General features: G+C 42.8%; 1 protein-coding gene across 3 annotated transcripts in view; it reads right to left on the bottom strand.

The window, feature by feature from the left end:
- The window catches only part of ZDHHC8 (zinc finger DHHC-type palmitoyltransferase 8), a 111,946-nt gene that overhangs the window by 25,374 nt on the left and 65,095 nt on the right, over window positions 1-21,477 (bottom strand). For all 3 annotated transcript variants that reach the window (XM_041488786.1, XM_041488784.1, XM_041488785.1), the window contains one exon: window positions 1,202-1,323. In XM_041488786.1, the coding sequence (XP_041344720.1) occupies window positions 1,202-1,323 (122 nt within the window). The remainder of the gene's footprint in view (window positions 1-1,201; window positions 1,324-21,477) is intronic.

Here is a 21,477-nt window from a genome sequence, read left to right as displayed (position 1 = left end):
TCTGCTCTGAGGGAACTGTCCTGCACAAATACAATGGATTCTCAGACTGATAATGTTCAATGTTTAATTAACCACTGCTATCTCTGCTGTGATAAAGAAACTAGCAAGTCCAGGAAACTCCTTAAAACTCCACCTGCATAAGTTATTTTGAAAGTCACTAGCATTTGTAGCTTTAAGTACCTATATACTTTATCAGTTGATCTTACACAAGTGACTGAATCTTGCCTCTGCCTTAGACTGCCTTTACACACAATAATTTCCTTAACTGGAGTGCTGCAACACTTAATCAGGGGTTCAGAAGCTTCAGCTGAGAGGAATGGCAGAGAGACGCTCATCATTAGACCATGCTACCTGGAGAAACCTGGCCTTGCTATTCAGGGAAGCCAGCAGGACTGGTACCTTGCTCTTGTCAGGTAGCAATTCAAAACAGACACTGAACTTGGTGAATAGAGGTGAAGAAGCACAGCTTGCAGACAGCACAGATCCATTGGTTTAGACAGACTGCCTAGAGCAGTCTCTGCTGCAAACTGCATGTGAATAATTATTGGAAGACAGATAAAATGAGGTGATAATTCTCTCATTAGGATGTGTTAAAAGAGATAGCTGCACTGTGGTTCCCATTACAAAAGCTGAGTGATCTCTATCCTATTTAATCAGCTGTGAATCAGTACTAATTTAAGCAGGAATATGTTTCTAAATGTATACATTTTTAGACACTCTAAGGCAAGCCTTAATCATTATCTGTTCTAGCATTCAATGCTTCTGCATTTCTTTTAAGGTACTCTGGAAGGACTGCTTTGATGAAACTTGCAGGAAGTTTAGCCTCTCCCCTCTGCCATGCTCTGCTACCTATTGTGAAGACAGTGACTTAAATCCAGTGTGCCAGCTTGACAGAGGGGATAGCAATCAAAATCACATCACTCAGGAGAGCTATCCAAGGAGAACTGTTCTACACAACCCTGTGTCCTCGAGTGCCAGCCTGAGCAGGTGTAAGGACACCCCGGAGCTCAGAAGGGAGCTGGAGGGTACCCAGCATTTCACTGCCATCCCACTCCTACTGACACTCAAGTATAGTAAACAAATAAATAAAGTCTAAAAGACTAATCAGCAACTTGTGTGTTTGGATACCTGGCACCTCCTTTGGCTTGGATTTTCAATGTCCCCTCTCCCCCCACCCCTGCAACAGTCCCATTTCTGTTACCTCGTGGGAAAACTCCAGGGTCCATGAAAGTTGCCATGCTGAAGTTTGCCAGCACAAACAAGAAAACGAGTCCATTGTACACTGGGATGGCTGGGGAGATGGCTTTTGTCAACCAGGGGCACCTGTGGAGAAGAAAAGTTATGGGTAAGGGCTGTTTCAGCTGTAACACATGGTTTGTTCCTACTCACTACCACCACACAGAGAAGTGCTCTGGGCCACCCCAGCCATGCAGCAAGGCTGCATTTGCAATGTAACAGAAATTTCCACGGAGCCAGTTTCAGTGATCACTGCAACAACAGCCTCTGTAAAGCTGCTTTGTTCCAGAGCACAGAAAGCCCTGATTGTTCACAGGGCTCACAGGGCTTTGCCACCCTATTGCCTTATCTGCAACCTGGCATTTTACTACTCTGTGTAGCAGCTTCATCCCATTGTTGCAATTCTTTTACCTTCTCTACTGCCTTGTTGCAGCTGGGGTTACTTTCAATTTTCCCTGGTGTAAAGCACAATAGGATTCAAACCATTGATCCCCAAAGCAGGGGCAAAGAGAATCACATTTGCTTCTCACTAAGCTTCCATGGTTTTTAACACTCAGAACCAACACTACAAAACCTCTCCTTGGGGGAAAGCTTTGTCAGACCAGGCTTTGCAGGTGTCAGCAGAAAATGCAATATCAAAAAGAAAGTAGATGGCATATGCCATGTGAACAACGTTCAGAAACACCAGAAAGATTTGTTGCTTACCCACTGAGTGTAACTGAGAGGAACTGAAGATAGAGGGTAAAGGAGAACGAGTAGGAGACTTTGGAAAGAGGATGGGGAAATGCCTGTTAATTAGAGGAAAATTGTTCAAACTGCAAAGAACACTTCCCACCACCAGAGAAGGGCATGATGAGGCAGAAAAGAGCCTGCCTTACAGGCAGCTTCACCAAATCAAAAGCAGTGTGCGTTCACTCAGCCATTCACAATCTCTGAACACCCCAGCAAATACATCTCTCCTGTCTACAGGAGGAGGTTTGGTGTTAGAGGGCCACTGAGGAGAAAAATCTGATCAATCTCATGATACTTGCAAATACAAATAAGGAAGAATGTGGGTCACAGTATGTAATTGAAAAAAGGACCCCTCACTGAGTTGCTCCTTGGATTTCCACTTGTCTTGACAGCCAAGGACCCTCCCAAGGCTGCTGAGCAGGCAGACATTCAGCAATGCCTGCTGCCATTAGCATAAATCTGGCCCATGTATTCTGGTATTTTGCCTGCTTTACATCTACAGTTGGATCTGATTGTCTGCCAGGCTGAAGCCTGTGCAAACAAGGAGAAAACAACAAGCAAGCAGCCTTCTTCCACAAATTTGCACTGGGTTTGCTACCAAGAAGCTGTTTTGAACAGCTGAGAATGGTGTTACTGACCTTGAAGGGACACTGTCAAACCTGCTCTTGTGACCAGCGTTAGGAAGTCACCACGTTTTCTTCTCCTGTTTCTTTGTGGGCAGGCAAAAAGAGATTGTTTTGCACTCCCCACCTCTTCACAGCTGGGCTTTTATCACTGCACTGCTGCAAACTGCTTTTTAAAGGACCTTTCCTTGTGTGTGCTTCACTCAGCCTAGCCTGGAGTGAGAAAAAGATGGACAAGTCCTACCCAGGGTGAATGAAGTGTAAAGCCACGAGCAAGACACGTCTGTGGCCAGGGCCAAGCCTCCAGGCTGACTAAGGGAGAAGGAAAAAAAACAGCCAAAGACAGCTTGACTGCAGGAGGTACCTACCCTAACAACCTTATGTTTCCCAAAAGGTGGAATTTCAACAAGTAGTGAGGTCATACTGACTTGCTGCCTTGCTCAGTTTGCCTCAGAGCAGCTGCTGATGACTGAAAACCAAAGCAAGGCACACGTTTCTCACTTGCCAGGAAAGGTGCTGCTGCAGTGACCTTGCCAAGCAAATTGCAGGCCTGCCACTAACAACAGTTTCTGCCACATCCTCTGGAGGAAAGCAAAATAAGTCCTGAAGTAAGCGGTTATAAAATCAATTCTACTCAGGGAAGAGTTCTTCCCTCTAAATTATAGTAAAATTAGATTCAGTAATGGGCATGACTGACTTAATTTCTTCCCATGAAGAAACTGCCTACACAGAGAAAGATTATGAAGTTACCCATTGCTTGTCAAGCATGGAGGAGAGATGTCCTTGGCAGTAAAGTCACGTAGGTTGGCAAATCAAGGGACAGGAAACCCTTTCTTGCAGATAACTAGTTACTCTGAACAAGATTATAATGAGAGAGACTGTCTCAGATGATTAATGTAAGCATTTTTTAACATTCTCATTTGTGATTTATTTTGTCATGTTCCAAACAAATATATCAAAATATTAGGAAGAATTTTAGCCATAAAATCAACTGCACAGCTCATTTAATGGGTAAACAGTGTATCTGAAAAGACCTCACGGAAGTTGAAATAAAGAATAGAGTGAGTCACTGTACATACTAGCCACAAGGTCAGTTCACAATCCTTCCATTTCTTCTTCCCAGAATTGTTATGCAGCATCACAGATTACATAAAATTAGATGGGACAAAAGGGGCCTCATTTGTAAACTAGACTGGCCAATAAAAACAGATGTGGAGATCAAGTCCTGGCTCATAACTGTAAAGAGGTTTGAAAAAAAAAATTCCAATAGGATTCACCAAAATGATGCAGCCTCCCTGCCCCTCCCTAATGCACATATGATTTTTGGCAAAATAACAGAAATTCTAATCTGAGCCTAGCAGGTTGTTTTATCACTAATCCATCATGTGAAAGCCTCGCTTCTGCCCCTCTGCCACAAGTAGAAAGCTGCAGAAGTGTTGAAGCACGACCTGTAGCAAGTTTCTTTTTACTTTGTGCATATTCTCTCTCCAGGAGAGCTACTTTCAGCAGCAATTATGCCTATTACATAGGAACAATTATAGCTGAACTCTTCCTTTCCTTTTTCCTAAGAGAAGTTGTTATGAATCCAGACAAACAGCACAGAGGATTTAAAACTTTCTTTGGCTGGTGACCCCAAAATTTCAAGAGGCTACAGTTTTGTGTCTTTAAGTCATCTCACAGTGGAATTATGTATCAGAAAGGGTACCGCAAATTTTATAGGGCTACATGAATTACACAGAGCCAGGACCAGTGTACAATCCCCTAATGGAGCACCAACAGATTTTTCTCTGAGAGAAAGTAAGTGTACAACGTGTGTCCTATTCCAAGTTAATTTGGATCCCTCCCTTGAACCAGAAGACCTGCAGGGTAATGCTGCAGGTACCAGCCATACTGCATCAAGGACTGCTCCGAAGAGAAACTTCCCTTGCCTTTGTTTACTGCAGATTCAGAGCCAGCACAGGCCACCATGGCATGCTGGGGATAATTACAGATCTCAGATTTTTCCAAACAAAGCACACAATTACACAGCAGCATTTCCCTCATAATTATACTTCTCTGACACAGAGTGATTCTGTTCATAACTCAGTGGAGAGTAATTCAGGGCGACAGATTTAATCTCATTTATCCTATTTGCTCTGGAAACCCTATCCTAATAAAACGGAAAGTTAAAAAGATTAACAAATAGGATCACACAACTTGCTAGGTGTCAGATAGACTTAGCATGATCAGCTGCCTTCCTCTGCTAAATTAAACAACAAATAATCCTTTCTGCTTTTTTGCCTGGTTCTTTGTAGCAAGACATGCTTGTGTCTTACAATTATAGTTCACCTATGATTAAGTAATTGAATAGGACATTTTTCTTGAATCCTGCTCTAAATTAATATTTTGCATTTTTCATTGAAACATTGTTAAGAGAGACAGTAGGACACAGAGAATGGAGCCTGGGATTTCAAGAACCAGGTTCTAGTCTTGGCTCTGACATTGGCCCACAAGCCACCAAAAGTCACCTACTCCCCCCAGCCACCCCAGTAACATATTCTGCAAATGAGACCAAACCCCTGTCAGACCACCTTCCCCACTACAGGGCAGAGAGTCTGAAAGTCTTAAAGCATTTCTGTTAGGGCCAGGCTGGTGGCTGTGGTGTTTGTGCTCCTGGAGGCAGCTCTGGGCACGCACCAGCCTCCCCTGAACAGGTCAGTGGTGTGAGGATGGGTCTGTGATTTACCCAGCAAATAAGGCTGGTTCATTTTACAGCCTGCCTGCAGCACCACAAGCACATGTGAGCACATCTGGAGGCCACAGACAAGGAGCAGGACATGAGGCAGGAGGCCACAACCCTTTCCTGAAGCTGCTTGTGCAGTGCACAGAGATGTGGGAACCTCAAGAGATGGGCATCCAAGCTTTGGACACTTATCCACACCTAACAAGAAGACCCTCCAGGATTGTCTAATTGGCTGCTCAACTACACCTAATATTCAGTCTGAGATTACCACACATCCTTCCCCTCAGCCTCAAACAGACGGCTGATGCACAACAAAACAAATAATTTCTCCACAAATCACAAGGCATGGGGTTACAACACGGAAAAGAAAGCATTTCTCAGCTCAAATGTACTTCTGCCATCATTACAGTGGTAAAAGAGGAATGTGGAATAGCTGATTCAGTGCACACAAGTAGAAGCAGCTCAGCAAAGTAGGAACTAATTAGATAAGAGGGGTCAACAAGCAAACATAATTTGACTAAGAACAAGTACAATTTCACTGGAAACTTTCAAACAATATCCACTGACTGTAGAATCCTGCCCCTGATTCCTTTCCAAGAGTTTCCAGCCAAACCCTGACTGCTCAGAACATGTTTGCACTGTAAAATCCGTATAAACAATTTCTAATTATCTAACCAAAGATTTAACATTTCTAATATCAACCCTAGGAGCTGGAACCAACATCCTGGGCTGTCAAAAAGCTGCCCTGCCCTGTAAGGCAAAACAGTCAGCAAGGCTGAGAGCAGGGACAGGTCCACAGAGGTAAAAGTCCCCCTCAACCAGCACTGCACCAGCTGGAACATAAATGAAAGGGCTATCAACTGTCTGATTCTGAACACCCACACTGCAGAAGGATTTGGAGTTGGATGTAAACTCTCTACTTCAAAAATCATTCCACCAGTTTGAATGTGGAACAGAGAAGGTGCAAGACATCCTGAAGGCTGTGCATGCCCCAGTCTGCACCACAGAGCAGAGAAGGGCAGAGCTCTCTTAGTCTTTAACAGTTTTAATCTAAAACATTTCTCACATTTCCCAGTCTGGGCGAGATTTTTCTATTTATGTGCTTTTTCCTACCCTGAAATTACAGAAAAGTACCTTTCTGGAATAGTAACAGAAGAAAAAAAATTGCTCATTTTCCATTTTTTGTCACTATCAAAGACAGCATGAAGATTATTGTACATCTAAAAATATTTTCCAAGGTGCTGAGACATCTGTAGGTTTAACAAAGCATCACTGGAAACAGTCAGAAGAGAATTTATGTGAGTGTCATAACCAATGTGAAACAGAACAGCAGGTCTTGTGGAAATAGCAGGAGGTTCTGGACTGCCAGGTTCTTTGCTCAGCTCTGCACATCAGATTTTGATAAGTGAACTAATTTCTGCACCATATCTTACTCACTGGCAAGACTGCAGATAATACATCGTTGCCATAGCACTACACTCTCACTGTGAGTATGGCAGTTGTGCTGACAGAAAGTGATATCAAAGTAAAGGATAACAAATCCAAATGTTACCAAAAAATGAGAAAAGGACAAGTAAATACTGGAAAATTTATTACTGAAAAGCAGTAAATTATGAGAGCTGAGTGCTACATAGAACAGCTCATCCTGGTGATAAATAGGACCGACCAAAACATCTGCCCTGAGTTTTCAGGTGCAGTTTTCCAGCAGAAGAGGCAAAAAATCACCCCAAATCCCACCACCAAAAACCTCATTAATTTCATGAGTCCCCTTGCTCACTGAAATACAGACGAACACTAGAGATAGAGGTTCAAATCTATCACCTGCTTAACTGTGTTTAATTAATCACAAGAAATGTGCTGGGCTGGAATTCACTCAGGTTTAACAAGAGCTGATGGGGTTTCAGTGAACTTTCCATTACACTCTGGACTCAATCCAAAGGCTAGTGGTTCATGTCTGGCAACTTACAGATCAGAGGAGCTATATCAATTAAAAAGCCAACTTGAGATGTAATGGTCCTTGGTGAACAATCTTATCTGGGCTATACATCACCCCCAAAGTAAAACACAATCTACCCTTTTCACAAAGCTGCCTGAAAGCTCTGGATCATGTTCCCTTCCTCCCTTTTTTAACAGTCTCCAAATATCTGAGAAAAGCCAGTATTGTCATGTGAACTAATGTTGGAGAAACACAGAGAAGGAACAAGAATACCAATAACCCAATCTGAGTGAGACCACCACAGGTGTGAACCCACCCATCAGCCTCACGTTCAGAAGCTGTCCAGCCACCCCAGACCTATTGTCCAGGCACAGGCTGACCTTGCAGCCAGTGGGCAGCAGGTGCTGTGTGACACTGTGTGACTTCACATCGTGTGCACAGCCAGCAGATAGGCCTGGGCTGGGCTGGACTCAGTGCTCAGGCCTTGCAGAGATGCTCTCTGCACACTCAGTGAGCCCAGGAACCTGAAAGAGCAACCCCAGTCACAGCCAAGCCATTGGCTACTGCCAGGAGCTGCTCTCACACTGCTCAGAGCAGGGCTTGTTCAGGCAAGGGCTGGGCTCACCTGCAAATACACAGCAACCCAGTAAAATCCTGCTTTGAAATGTGCTCTGTCCTGCAGGGAGTTAAGGACCTACTCAGTTTGCACTTACTGACATACAGGAAGGCCCAGGACAGAGGTTTTGATGTACTTGTAAAGGAATATGCTGTAATAGTGCAGCAGCACTTGAAATGCCCAGCTCTTGGTTTGCACCTCAGATGGAAGGCACTCACTGCACACTGATCTGGGGTACAGCCAGGCTGCATTTCAGAGCACACAGTAACATTTTTGTATGAGGAGAAGGATGATGCTCACAGCAAAGTGAGGCTGTAGGTCTTCATGGCACTTCAAGTGTCTAATGGGCTGTGAGCAGCACCACTCCAAGCAGCAGAGAATGCTCTAGTGCCTCAGGAAAGGAGCCAATTGCCAGTGCTTGGGCAAATCAGAGCAGATTCTGGGTGCAGGCACATGGGGTGAGCACACAAATCCAGAGACAAACACCTTTTTGCTTTTTCAATCCTGGACTTTGCAAAGCCTAAAATGCCACACAAGCTGGAAGAGGCAAGGACAAGTCTAATCCAGGGCTTCTCAGACATGCATCAACCTTTTATTAGTACCACGCTGGGCAGCTGGAAATGAACTCTGCTTTTTGCAGCAGCCACTAAGAGAGCTGAGTGTATGGGTGATGCTGGGTCACGACAGAAAAGAAGGGCAATAAAGAGTAACTGCAAACTAACCACAGCAGGAGAGACACTAGTTGCCCTGTCACAGTGAAAGTTTTAAATCCACCTGGTTAACAAAAGAAGGAGCTGCTACTCAGTAACATTCCTGTACAGTCCAGTCTGCATAGGGCTGGCCACAGGCATCGCTGCAGTGCAACAGCTGAGTGACTTCCAGCCCGTTCCAAAGGTCACACAAGCAAGTCATCAAGCCATGGAAACCTTGCTAAATGAGAAATCAGAGAATTATCTCCAAACGATGCTGTATGAACCAGTAATTCATAACACAGCAGAGTTCTCAGTGCATGAGGCTGCACTGCCCTGTCTGTGCTCCCATGTGCACCACTTCCAGCAGTGACAGTCCAGCTGCCCAGGCCAGTGTCCAAGGAGGGCAGAAGATACCTCACAGTGTCTGAAAGGGACACACAGCACTACACAAGCTGACTTTTTCTGAGCATTTTTGAAAACCCATGTGGAATGTAAACCTGTGCTTCCAATTTGTAAACATCAGAACTATGAAATTAATGTCACACTGACTGCAGCAGTGCTAAAAAGGACAGCCCCTCATCCTGAGTCCTCCAGAGTCCCATTTCCCTGAGTAATGAAGAACATGGATTATTTGGTCACCACTAGTGACTCTCGTGACCTTCCAGACCTCTCAGCAATCAATAATACAAGTTTTTGTTGGACAGAAGGAACTGCATTTCCATATCCCAAGATGGAAAAAAAGCACAGGATAGCTCATCCCTGGCTGAAGGATGTTCTCCTGTTTCTCTATTGTCTTCATCCTTGTCAATACACACACGATTCCAGCAATGTGGAAAGCTAAGGTGGGCTGCTGCTACAGAGCTGCTTTTAAAAACAAGTTTAAATTATCAGCAGCCTAATTCAGACACACTTGAGGTGATCCCAGCTACTGGCACTCAAGGATTTGTACACTTGCTCACTGTATTCCCCAATACAGTGGTAGAACTTCCAGTACACATTCAGTACTTGAATTCATGAGATAGTGGGGTAGTGGAAACAAGGCAGCTCATTTTAAGTATGTGGTGATGAGAGAGAGAGAAACAAGAAATATTATGATATAAGGAGGGAGGTGGTGACATCAGTGAAAAGGCAGTCTATATTACCCGTGTTGAAAAGTTAATTTGATTTTTTAGATATTCCTTTTCCACATGAGCTCAGTAGAAAGAAATTAAACTTCACAAGACACCATCCCTTTACAGCTACCAGAGAAATTACCTAACTAAAAGACAGCATCTATTAGATTAAAGTATGTGCCACTTAAATTAACAATGAGCCCATATGCATAAGAAGCATTCAGTGTGAGCTCTGAACTCTGTGATCATGTCCTCAGTGGATTAGCAGGGAACAGGGTAACACGATGTGCTTTCAAAGATGCAGGGAAAAAGAAGAAAAGCAGGAACACCAGCAGAGCCAGCCCAGGTGTCTGAGCTGATCCTGGGCAGGCTGGGTGTCCTGGTGCAGTCACAGGACTGCCTGGGGGAGAGGGCACTGCCAGGGAATATCTCACTGGAGGATCTCACCTCTCCACCACAGGTGCCACTCCTCCAAGAAGCAGCAGTGAGAGCCCAGCCAGCCCTGCCAGGGATGTTGCATGATCAGCCCTGGAAGGACAGGATGGACCATCCACTGCAGGTGAGGTCTGACACCGCCCCCACCACCCAGGTGTCTGACAGGGCAAATGTACCAATGTACCAAATGTACCAATGTACCCAAAACCCAGCTGGCTCTGACAGATCTTCTCCTTGCAGGGCTGGGGCACTACAGACACTTGGACAAAGGAGGGGCAGGAAAATCCTGCCAGGTGGGTGATAACAGTTAAATTTCTTCCACAACTGGAAAATGCTGTTCAAGAAATTTACAACTAATTGAGAGCAGAGGTTCTTGCAGACCTGTCTGGATCTTGTATTGCCTTTGAAATCTGGAAACAATACCTGTCCATGGCCTGGGTAATGCTTCAGAGCTGCTACACAAGGTCATTCATCTACGCAATGCTTGCTCATGTGGGGAAAGGAAACCAGTTCCAATCTGAACTCTTGTTTCAAGATTTCTAGACACATAAAGCAGCAAAATTACTGCAGCTATTGCAGGCTTCCCCTGTGTGAACCAAAATGATTAGGGACTTCATATTTTACAGAAGAGATGAACAAAACAAAGAGATAAAGGGACCTCTATTGCAAATAGATACAGAAGATAGGGTAGAAAGTGTAAACATTCTCATATATCAAGTACTGGAGCAAATATATAATAATAAAACAAAAGTCTCTCTTAGAATCCCATCTTTAATTTCCCTCTGGAATATCCTCTTGAAGGGGTTTTATGGAAACCCGAACTGGGAGCATGACATATTTATACCTCATTCTCACTACACTGAACATTTGCACAGCAGGTATAAAGCCTTAATATAATAAGATTTTAAGCAGGGAATGAAAAATCAAAATTATTTTAGCTGATTTAAGAAAAGAAAAATATAAGAGACCATCATGTTTCAACATATAAAACTTTGCATTTGGAAAGAACATGCTCCTGTGGCCACCTGCTTTGGGATGTTTCACCCATTCTTCAAGCCACCAGCTTGAAGGTACCAGTCACCTTTTGAAACTGGACATCAGAGGAGAATCATCAGTGATTCAGCCTATTTTGGCAACACCTTTAATCATTAACTGGAACAGACCTAAAATTTATGGCCAAGGTAACAAAACAGACCAGGACACGGCGTCCATTCAGCCCCCTGCTACCACAGACACCACGTGCACACCTCTCCTGGCCACGCACTGTTCTGAAACCCAGCAGCACATTTTTATACCCCACATCTCTTCCCTGCAGGGCGGAGGCCAGCAACAGCAGGGCAGAACTGGGGTCCTCCCAAACTGCTCCCCAGCCCGTTTCTGCTGGAGGTCTGGGACTGTTTTGGGGCTCAAGGACAGAGCTGAAAAATCCTCATTTCTTCCAGCAGAGGGTAGTGGGACACACAAGCCTGCAAGTAAATGTGTAAGATTATATTGCAAGTGAGAGATAAACACCGTTCAAACCAAACCAAGGGTGCAAAACCACACTAACTCCACTGCCTAAGCTGGTGGAAATGCTACAAAACTAAACACATTTCTTAATTTGTTTTCATCAAATGAAGAAACACATCAAACTCAGCTTGTTCTCATTATCTCCACCCTCCCCCAGTAACAACATCATCTTCATTCCCCTTTCTAATTTTGGGAAGGACACCCCCAGGCAGCAGCAGAATCAAAAGAGTCTTTTTCTAAACATCTCTACTAGAAATCTGCCTTCTCCTTCCCTCTGTGGAACTATTCTCCTTTCCTTGGATCTCCTTGACTTTCAGACACTGTTTCATCTTCTCTCCCTCCGTTTGTCCTGTTCTAAATCAAATGACTGAGCAGTCCCACACGTCCCTGCAGCAGAGCAGCACGATGCAGTCGCTGCTTTAATCTGGGTGTGTGGCTACTCAAGGGCATTTCTCCACGGCTCTGGAGGCCCATGGGCAGAGCTGCACACAGATGTCCCAGGTTCAGGGCAAAGGTGACACATGCAGAGGACTTGTGGCTCTTCCCATGTATTGTCTCAACAGATACCAAGAAGAATAACTAAGGGAGAAGAGTCACAGCCTTCTCAAACTATTAAATCACTGCCCCAAGACTCCCTTGCCTGCACATCAATGACTGAAACATCTCTGCTTACCATCTAACAGGATTAGGGAAAGCTTCTGGAGGCAGCTTCTCCTGCAGGGAAAATCTTATTACAGAACCCATCAAAAACCAAAATGCTTTTGGGGAGCAATAAAAACCTAAAACAGACCACAGTGACTGTCACATTAACAGTCATTTTTTAATTTAAATGATGAAACCTAGCAGTATCACCACCTTAGCTCTAAGTGTCTCTGTCAACTTAGACAAAATATAAAGCCAGTCTTCCAATATTTGTGCTGGAGCACAGGTATTCAATTCAGGTTGACAGAAAACAAAATTACTTTCTTAGAAAACATCCTATGAGGGGATAGCATCTTAATTACAGAGACAGGGAAATGGGATTCAGGCTGGTATATAGATTTGTTTCTTGTCAATCCTACTCCAAAGTGCACAGGGCGAGGATCCCCCCCCCAGCAGCCACAAAGGTGGGGAAGTGTCACTGCTTTACTTTTGTATTATTGAATACACCCCCAAAGTCAGAACTTTTAAAGGCAGAAGAATAGCTTGCTCACACAGTGTAGTGGACACAGGGTAGCTGCTTTCCCTATTAATCCCTCACTGTTCACTAAAATCCCATGAGTTTTGTCATTTTGGGTTGCATTTCTTTGGGAGAATCACAGAGTAACCAGAAAAGGTACAATTATGCACTGGATGTGATGAATGAAAACCCTTCCAACTCTGTGGCCATAATTCAGGAACATAAGCTAATTACAATTACCTGAGATGCATTAACAAAGCTTAACACTCCCAAGTCAAAATGGGACAATTAGCAGCTCCTTACCAAAATAGAAAACTATGGAAATGACATATGTGCCACCATCTGCTAATGATATGCAACAGGCAAACCAATTCAGGGATGGAAAAGAAAAGAAAAATAAAAAAAGAAACAGTTTCTTGATGAAACTTGTTCCCATTTCCAAGAATCAGAGTGAATATTCAGCTTAAACATTACACTTTCCAGATTCCCAGCTGGGCCCAGAATGAGGAGCGTCAAGCATCTTATGATTTAACTGTTGGGAAATTTCCAGGCCAAATTTTCAAGCAAGAGGTCTGGCTACAGATCTGAACTGTAGGAAGCTTTGTCTGGAGTTCTGTCCTTGCTTCCAGTGGCAATAGCTTGCACTAGTATGTGTACTTTTTAAATACCCAGCTGTTCCTGAACTTTGTTAAGTTCTTAATTAAATGTTTTTTTCCCTTGATTTAATTTAAAGAGTAGGGACCATCATTCTGCTTTTCAGAAAAAAAAAAAAAATGAACATGTACTTCTTGCTGAACAGCTGTCACATAAAAATAATTTACTACTCAGTTTTTCTGAATGAATCCCTTATCCCTCCTGTCCTTTCTTCCTTGAATATTTCCTGAAAGTCATAAACCACCAGCAAACTGATTTTGGCTTATACTAGAAAACTTGTTTAACTCTGGGATACCTCACTGCCCTTTACATTCCTCTTTAAAAGCAGATGAGTCTGCCACAGTGGACAGGGGAAGTGTGGAGCTGCACATCACAGGAGAACAGCCACAGAGACATAAGCAAAGCTTGCTAAGATGAAACTTCCCCATCATCTCGTCTGACTGGGGGAACAAAACAAAAAAAAAAAGAAAATCAGAGTAATCAGAAAATCCAAGCACGGAGCTGCAATTCATACTCTGAGGAAAACTTTGAAGAAAACTTGCAATTTTTGAAATTGTAGTACAGTGCACCTGATTTCACAGGTCAAGAACAAGGTAGAAATGAACCATGTTCTGGGGAGTTAAATCCCTGAAGTACCTTTGGTGAATATGAAAAGCAATTTCTTTTTCAGAGCCAGAAGAGTGGCTTTTTTTATGTTTTAATTCCAGGATGCACATTTGAGTCATCCAGATAATACTTTTCTCACTCACCCAATGGACCAAAACCAGGCTCTTGCTTATTTACTTGAAGAAGCACAGTCAGGTATTTTGAGTGACCTGGTGGGGGGTTATTTTTTTCACCAGTTTATTTATATATTCCACAATTCAGCATGGTTTTATTTTTCCTCTGGAAACACCTCACTTTTAATATTAACTTCAGCATTTTTGGGAAGTTTTCCATTTAAAACAAAACAAAGATATGTCAATAAAAATTAACTGGAAAATATTATAGCCTGTCCCAAGAGAAGTTCACCAACTAGGGACAGAGATTTACTAAAAGAGTGGCTGAAATGAATGACTCTCAGCAAGAGAGTCCTTAAACAGAGTACATCCTTAAACAAGAGATTTACACTGCTGCAGGTTGGGCATGGAGATGCAGGTGAGGAGTGGGGCCCATCCTCTTCCTCATCTTCTGTCAGAACAGCCCTCCCAAAGCTTCTTGCTTGTGGTATTAATTCTGCCATGCTTACAGGCCTGCTTCCACACACTACAGAGAGGAAAAGAGCCTTTAACATTGTTTATTCCTTGGACATGAGTGACACACTCATTTTATCAGCTCTTCAACATCTGCTGTTCAACAATAAACAGAGATATCAGCAGGTTTTATTTTTTTTTACAATACCAGATCCATCAAGTCATTGACAAGTTAACAAATGTGCTTGCTTTTCATGGTGCTTTGCTTTGATTTTTTTGTAATTAAACATAAGATTGTTTGGATCTTGTCTTTTCCCTCAAAATGGAGCACTGCCATACAGCAGTTTAACTCTGTATTTAACTTCTAAAGCATCATATTTTCTCTTCTCCCTCCCCACGACAGCTCAAGGCAAATCACAGTCCCTGGGACATCTGGAGGTTGGGGGTTGACTACATCCCTTCCTGCCATGAACAAAAGCAATCAGCTTTGCTGAATTAATAATTATTTAGGAATTGTTAGTATTTCTGAATTGCAAAACTCCATGCTTGCAAAGGCTGTAGAGAACACAGCCTTCCTTCAGAAAGTTATTAGAAAGAAAATAAAAGCTCCATGTTAGTTGTCTTAACTGTGTAAGATGAGAAAATCCATCTGCCTTGTTTCTTTAGTAACTACTATGCAGCAGCTCCTTTGGTATTCCTTGCTTCTCTCAAATTCACATAACCATGGCTTAGTTTAACCAGGGGCTTTTTGTGGATGTTGGAAAAAAATAACAACTAGAGAGAATGATATGGTTATGCTAAAGATACAGTAAACACAGCCTGCAAGAAAATGCAAGTATCCTCATTCTGAATAGGAACAGATGCCAGGACAGCAGAACCCTGCCTTGAACTGGAAATGTTTTCAGTTATTCACAATTTGTGCCAGCAAAACAAAAAAGGGGTTAAAGTGAATTCAGAACATCCTAATAGATGTAGAAAATGCAGAGCCCCTGTGCCCGTGCTCCAGACACTGAGGGGCCTCTCAGTGATGGTTTAACTGATGGTTTAACTGTACCCGTGCAGTTAAAGCATCCTGGCAAAGCTGTGCCCTTTGGAAAAGCCAAACTGGGTGTGCACTTCTGGCAGAAGGGCTGCCCGGGCAGAGGGGAGGAGCAGCCAAGGAGAACAGATTCTCTTTCTACCAGGACTTTGTTTCCTACATGTTTGATTCGACTTCGAGCCCTCGCCTGCACAAACACGCGGGCGTTGAATTGTTCAAATTACACAGCCTTGTGTTGCTCATTGACAACAGCACAGCCAGTGACAAAGAAAAGAACTTAAAGTGCTCAGCGCCCTTCAAACAGGAAGAAAGCCCGTGGTGACAGGCTAGAGAATGCGTGACTTGTTTTTCCACCACCCCACGATGCACACACACACCACATGCAGTCCAGAAAAGTCTGCACACAGGCTCACAGCTGTCTGCAAGAGAGTTAAACCTCCAGCTCTCCCTCCCCGAGTTAGGAGCACAAGGCACGAAAAGCAGAACCTCTCTGGAACATCTCTCTTGCAAATTGTTGTAATTTCCCATCTGTCTTCAGCTTGGATGACTTTGCCAGGTCCACAGGGAACGATTTCCAGCATTGGTTTTGGATTAAGGGTTCCCTCGCTGTGACTCAGGAGGCAGAGTAAATGACCTGCAGCTGCCTCACAGAGCCATGCCAAACGGTGAAAGTGCCAGTCCCAAGGGGCTCTGCTAGTGGGTCCTAAGCCAGTTAAAATCCAGCAGTTACCACCTGATCTCAAATTATAGGAACCAATGACTGTGTCAAGTTGATTTGCAGACTGATAACAATGTGAAAGATTTGTTGGATAACCTCCATCAGAAAGGACAGGGTTTGTTCATGCTTTTTTTTTTTATAACTAGCGAAGTTGTTGGCTGAACCAATCCGATTCATTTTTTTCCACTAGTGAAATCTATTGTTTGTCATTTGCTTTTGTGCTGAAAACGACTTCTAACACCACACCTTGCTTTGTGTGCAAACAATATTACTAACAGTTGTGTTTGGCTTGACACCTAGTCTAACTGCAGCGTGACTTCACAGAAGTTCACAAAGACTAACAGGCATAATAAGAACAACATCTCCTGGATCAAAAATTGTTTTCACAAAGGACACATAAATTTGCTCATTATTTCTCTGGAAGCTTCTGGGTTTTGGAAATTTCTGGACTTTTCCTACTTTTTGTAGGCACAAAGTCATTTCACTTTTTCTAGTGAATAGGAAAAACGTGTTTTACCTTTGTCTTTTATGATGGCATTTTCTATATACTCAGTGAAAGCCAAGACTACAATACTGTGTTACTGTACCTTCCCCTTAATTTTCACTTTCCATACATTTTAGCCAATCAGTGTTGCTGTCTCCAGTGCTATATGGACTTTCCTGTACTGTAACACTCACAAGTGAAGGCCAGGCTGTGAGAGTCACCTTGAAATGTTTTGCTCCTTAAGCACCCCATCTCTGCAGAGTGGATACACCCTCACAAGTGGATGCTGCCAGCCAGTATTGGGTAATTAACTGCAGTCTGGTAGAAAAATTTTATTAGCACAGCCAAGCCTAACATCGATCTACCAGGTCAGTGCAAATCTGCAATGCAGATGCAGAACTCTATTTAGTCAATTTGCTTAAGTATTTTAATTTCAGTAACTGAAGCAACTCTATCAGTTTGCTGCTCAGCATCTTCCACACTGTGGCAGATTCTGCAAAACTGACCTTAACTCTTGGTCACTGAGTGCTCTGTGTTGAAACATCCGTGTTTGAAACAGGGGCAGTGCCTGCAGTGTGTGCAGACTGCTCAGAGACTCAGACACAGCAACTAAATAAGCATCAAGAAACACAGTGCTGTGGGTATTATAATCATTTAGTGCTCCCTCATCTCCTGCCACTACAGCTGTGTGAGAAGAAAATGGGTCAAGGAAAGATACACCCTCAACTTTCAGGTACTTCCAGTTATGCCCTGTCTTAATGTGGCTGCAAACTCTGGCCCCTCAAAGCTTTGGCAACCACTCACTGCAACTCCACTGTGTCAAACTCTACTCCATATTCTCATTTAAGCCAATTGCAATGTGGACTTTGCAATTCATTGACAACATAAAACAGACTAAGAGACTAACATATTGCCTAAGCACAAAAGAAGACAATTTTCCCTGGGTATAAGTGCATCCCTCCCTTCTGATCAAAGATCTGACAGGAACAGGACTGCAGTACAAGCACAGGAAGCAAAAAACTACCTTCCAGCACAGCTGGAACTGAGCACCAGCTGGAGCCAGCCTTGAGCCTGGTCAAAAGGACAGACAGAAGCCTCAAAGCTTTGCCTTTTAGAGAAGATGGGCACCAGCACTGTCACCAACATCCTGCTTACCAGCTGGCCCTGTCTCCAGAGGAGCACACAGAAAGGAAAGCGGGACTTCCACAGCTTTTCCTACAACTTCCATTTGCATCAAGGAGTGAACTAGTTAAACCACTGCTCCATGCCAGCTGATAAATTCTATTCAGAAACCAAGTAAGCATTTTGAAAAAGGTTTGAATAGAGCTGCCTGGGGGCCTGGCAAGATGCAGGAAACTTATGTGACCCACTTATATTGCTGATCAGAAGCCTCTTCCTAGCACACAGTGAGATGGTGCAGGAGGACAGCCAGAGAAACTTCAAGGAAAAGCTCTGTACAGAAATATTCTGCCATTCATTGTCTCCAACTTTCATTACCATCATCACCATGTAGCATCACAACTCTTCTGGGCCTTTTTCCTCATGCAATTCCTCTAACTTTTGATTTGAACTTGTTTCCTTCAATGGAGCTTTTTCTTAACTCTGAAAAACTCAGCATACTAATAATGTGTCAGGAATCCTCCCTGTGCATAAAGAATTTACATACTATGCAGCAAGAATCATTTATAATTGTTTACTTCTGACCAGAAAGAAGGCTCAGAAAGAAGCCACTGATGGCTCATAAGTGGCAGCAGTGGTGAAGTAGGAGTAAAATTCTGCAGCCATGAAAGAGAAAAATAATGTAGTTGAATCATGAAGTAGATGCTTGGAACATATGTCAAGGCCAGATCAAAACAGCCAATTGTTGCTATTATCTACTTAATCTTCTGTTGTGTGGAAAAGGGAGTTAGGAAATTCTTTTCAGCCAACGCGTCTGTCTAAGCCAATGCCCAAGGCAAATAATGCTCTAAACAATAAGGCATTTTGTTTAACTCTGCAATAAATATTAAATTTACAAAGACAGCTGTTTGGTTGCAGTCTACTCCTCCAATTTCCAGTCAATGTTTCATATTTACACAAATGCATAACACAACATAATCCCCCCATCCTCAAGTCTCAGCTCCTTGAGAGAGCAGGCGAAAGGGTGGAAACTGGGGCTTAGGAATTTAATCCTTGAAACAAAAAATTAGGTCTCTTCCTTGATAGCTGCCACATGGTGTCTGTTCAAAAAAGTGACATTTGTAAATTTTTACTTTAGAGTTATTGAAATCTTTTCACAAGATTATCAGTCACAGAACAGTTTCACTGCAGAAGGATCTCTAGCAGCAGAAGAAATTGCCAGGAGCAGCTCTTGTGGCATGGGAACTTGGAACAGTCATAGGTCAGGGCAGCAATCTTTAACCTTTGTTTTCAGGGGAGCCTGACCTTGACAAATTACCAGCAGCATCTGACTGTACCATGAAGTGATCCCTGATCTTTTAGCACTGTATTATTCATACAGGAGATCAACATTATTGCTTGCCCTATTGTTTGATTGTGAAAAGCTAATAAATCAAATTTGGCTGGAAAAGTTACATGCAAATCCATGCTATTATACTGAAGATGTCAGTAAAGCAAGTCAAATCCAAAACCAGAAATCTTCATTGAAAGGGACACTACCCTGAAGGTACACTTCCTCTAAACTCAGTAAAGTTCTGTCATCTCTCTCTGACCACTGGGAACACAATATTCATTCACAGGATACAATATAGACTGTAGAAAGACAGAAGCATGTAAGTTTTAAAATATTTAATAACCCTCAAAATGCAGGGTTTGGAAGCTCACAACTCTTTGCCAAGCAGTTATCCATTCTTGCACTCACACCAAACTCTGCTAAGTTTTCCATTTTAAGACCACCAGAGTCCCTTGAATAAAGATGAACAGACATGGCTGTTTGCAGGCACAGGAGCAGACAGACAGAGCCTCTCCACCATAAGCATTCCCACCCATGAGGAGATTTCTGCATGATGGCTCAGAACACCAGAGATGCTAATCCAGTCACTGCTGAAAACTCTGAGGATAAAGAAGTTTTGAATCTAACATCATCCTTCTGAAAAAAAAAAGTAATTTTTTTCCTATGTGATTCAATGCAAGGCACAAGTCCTTGTATTCAGTGGGATGAGTACAAATCTTTAACTTGATTTGGATCCTCTGCCATTTCCTTTTAGAAGTTAACTTGCATATGGCCACACTAAGGCTAAAATAAATACATTCTAATGGAACCACAGACTATCCATGGACTGGATCTACAGCACAAAAACTCAGGTGTCTGATGTGCTACTGAAACTGCAGATGCTTGAAATGTGAAAGGAGGAAAAGCACGTGAGCCCCAGCACAGCTCTTGCTTCCCCTTCCCTCCTTCCTCAGCAGGCACACAGCCCATGCCTTGACAAGAGAGTTCTCCCAGTTTGCTTTCCTGGGAGTCTCTAAAGGCTGCACACCAAGCCAAATTTTCACTTTGCTATCAACATAGCCAGGGGGCTTAGAAATGCTCGCCAACCCTTGTTCAACCACTGTTTCTGTTTTACAACATGTCATGCTTGGTGATATTGAAAGGAAAAGCCAATAAAAGGAAAAATTAATCTTGTGATTAAATAAAACACTTTGGATTGCTGGCTGCTGACACTGGCACCAAGCCACCTTCTTCGAGGACAGAACAGAACCTGCCTTCTGTCTTCACCAACAAAAGGATTTTTACAAAATAAGGGTGTCTTGCTATGAATGATCAAAATGAGCAGCTTGGCAAATGGACCTGGCCAATCCTCAATTACAGCTTTCTTCGACCCCAACTGAAAAGATAATTTTGCTCAGTTCCAGAATGACATGATCCTGCTCTTGCAGAATTTCTTCATGCCATATAAGTTACATCTAAATTTAAAAAACACAGAATTATAGTAAATTTGTACGAGAATAAGAGTCTGAAAATTTGTTTTTATGGTATTTGCATGTGTCAATGTAGTGTACAGTTCGGAAATCAGAATCCTCAGGGCTTGCTAAGCACCTGCTCCCTCAAAAGCAGGCTTATGCGCCATTGAAAGATTTGTGCTGGCCCTTTGGAAAGGGATTAATTCCTTTTCAACTAAGAATATTTGCATAGGGTACTGTGTTAGTTATACCAAAGTCCTCTTTGATACTTGCATAAACTGTAGATTTTATCATCATTTGTAAAATGTTCCTTCTTATTCTGGCAAATGTTAAAGTTTAATTTAAACACTGCTTAGTAGGTGTCTTTTAGGCAAATCAGATATGCAAATAAAATTAATGAAAACAAAAGAGCTCATAAACACAGTCAAATCAGAACATGCTCCTGACTGGCTTCTCACTATTGCTGTGCTAGAGAAACAGGACAGAAACTCCACACTATAAACAGCAGGGGCTGGGTCTGTTGTTTGAGATGGAAGATCTTTCCCAAATTTTATGATCTATGTTTCTATCCACATCAAATCACGTGAGCAACCAATATAACATCACCACCAGAACCATCAACACCACCTTCACACAAAAACATTTAAAATGTTATTAAATCCAACCCCCAAACACTCTAAGACCTCTCATTTTTTATTTCAATATGGTTGCTGATGTTGCAGTGTGTACCCATTA

The sequence above is a fragment of the Pyrgilauda ruficollis genome, unplaced genomic scaffold, assembly GCF_017590135.1.
Source record: "Pyrgilauda ruficollis isolate IOZ18807 unplaced genomic scaffold, ASM1759013v1 scaffold9, whole genome shotgun sequence".
Lineage (NCBI taxonomy): Eukaryota > Metazoa > Chordata > Aves > Passeriformes > Passeridae > Pyrgilauda > Pyrgilauda ruficollis.
Note: the sequence above shows the minus strand (reverse complement) of the source record. Positions and strands in the feature narration are given on the sequence as shown.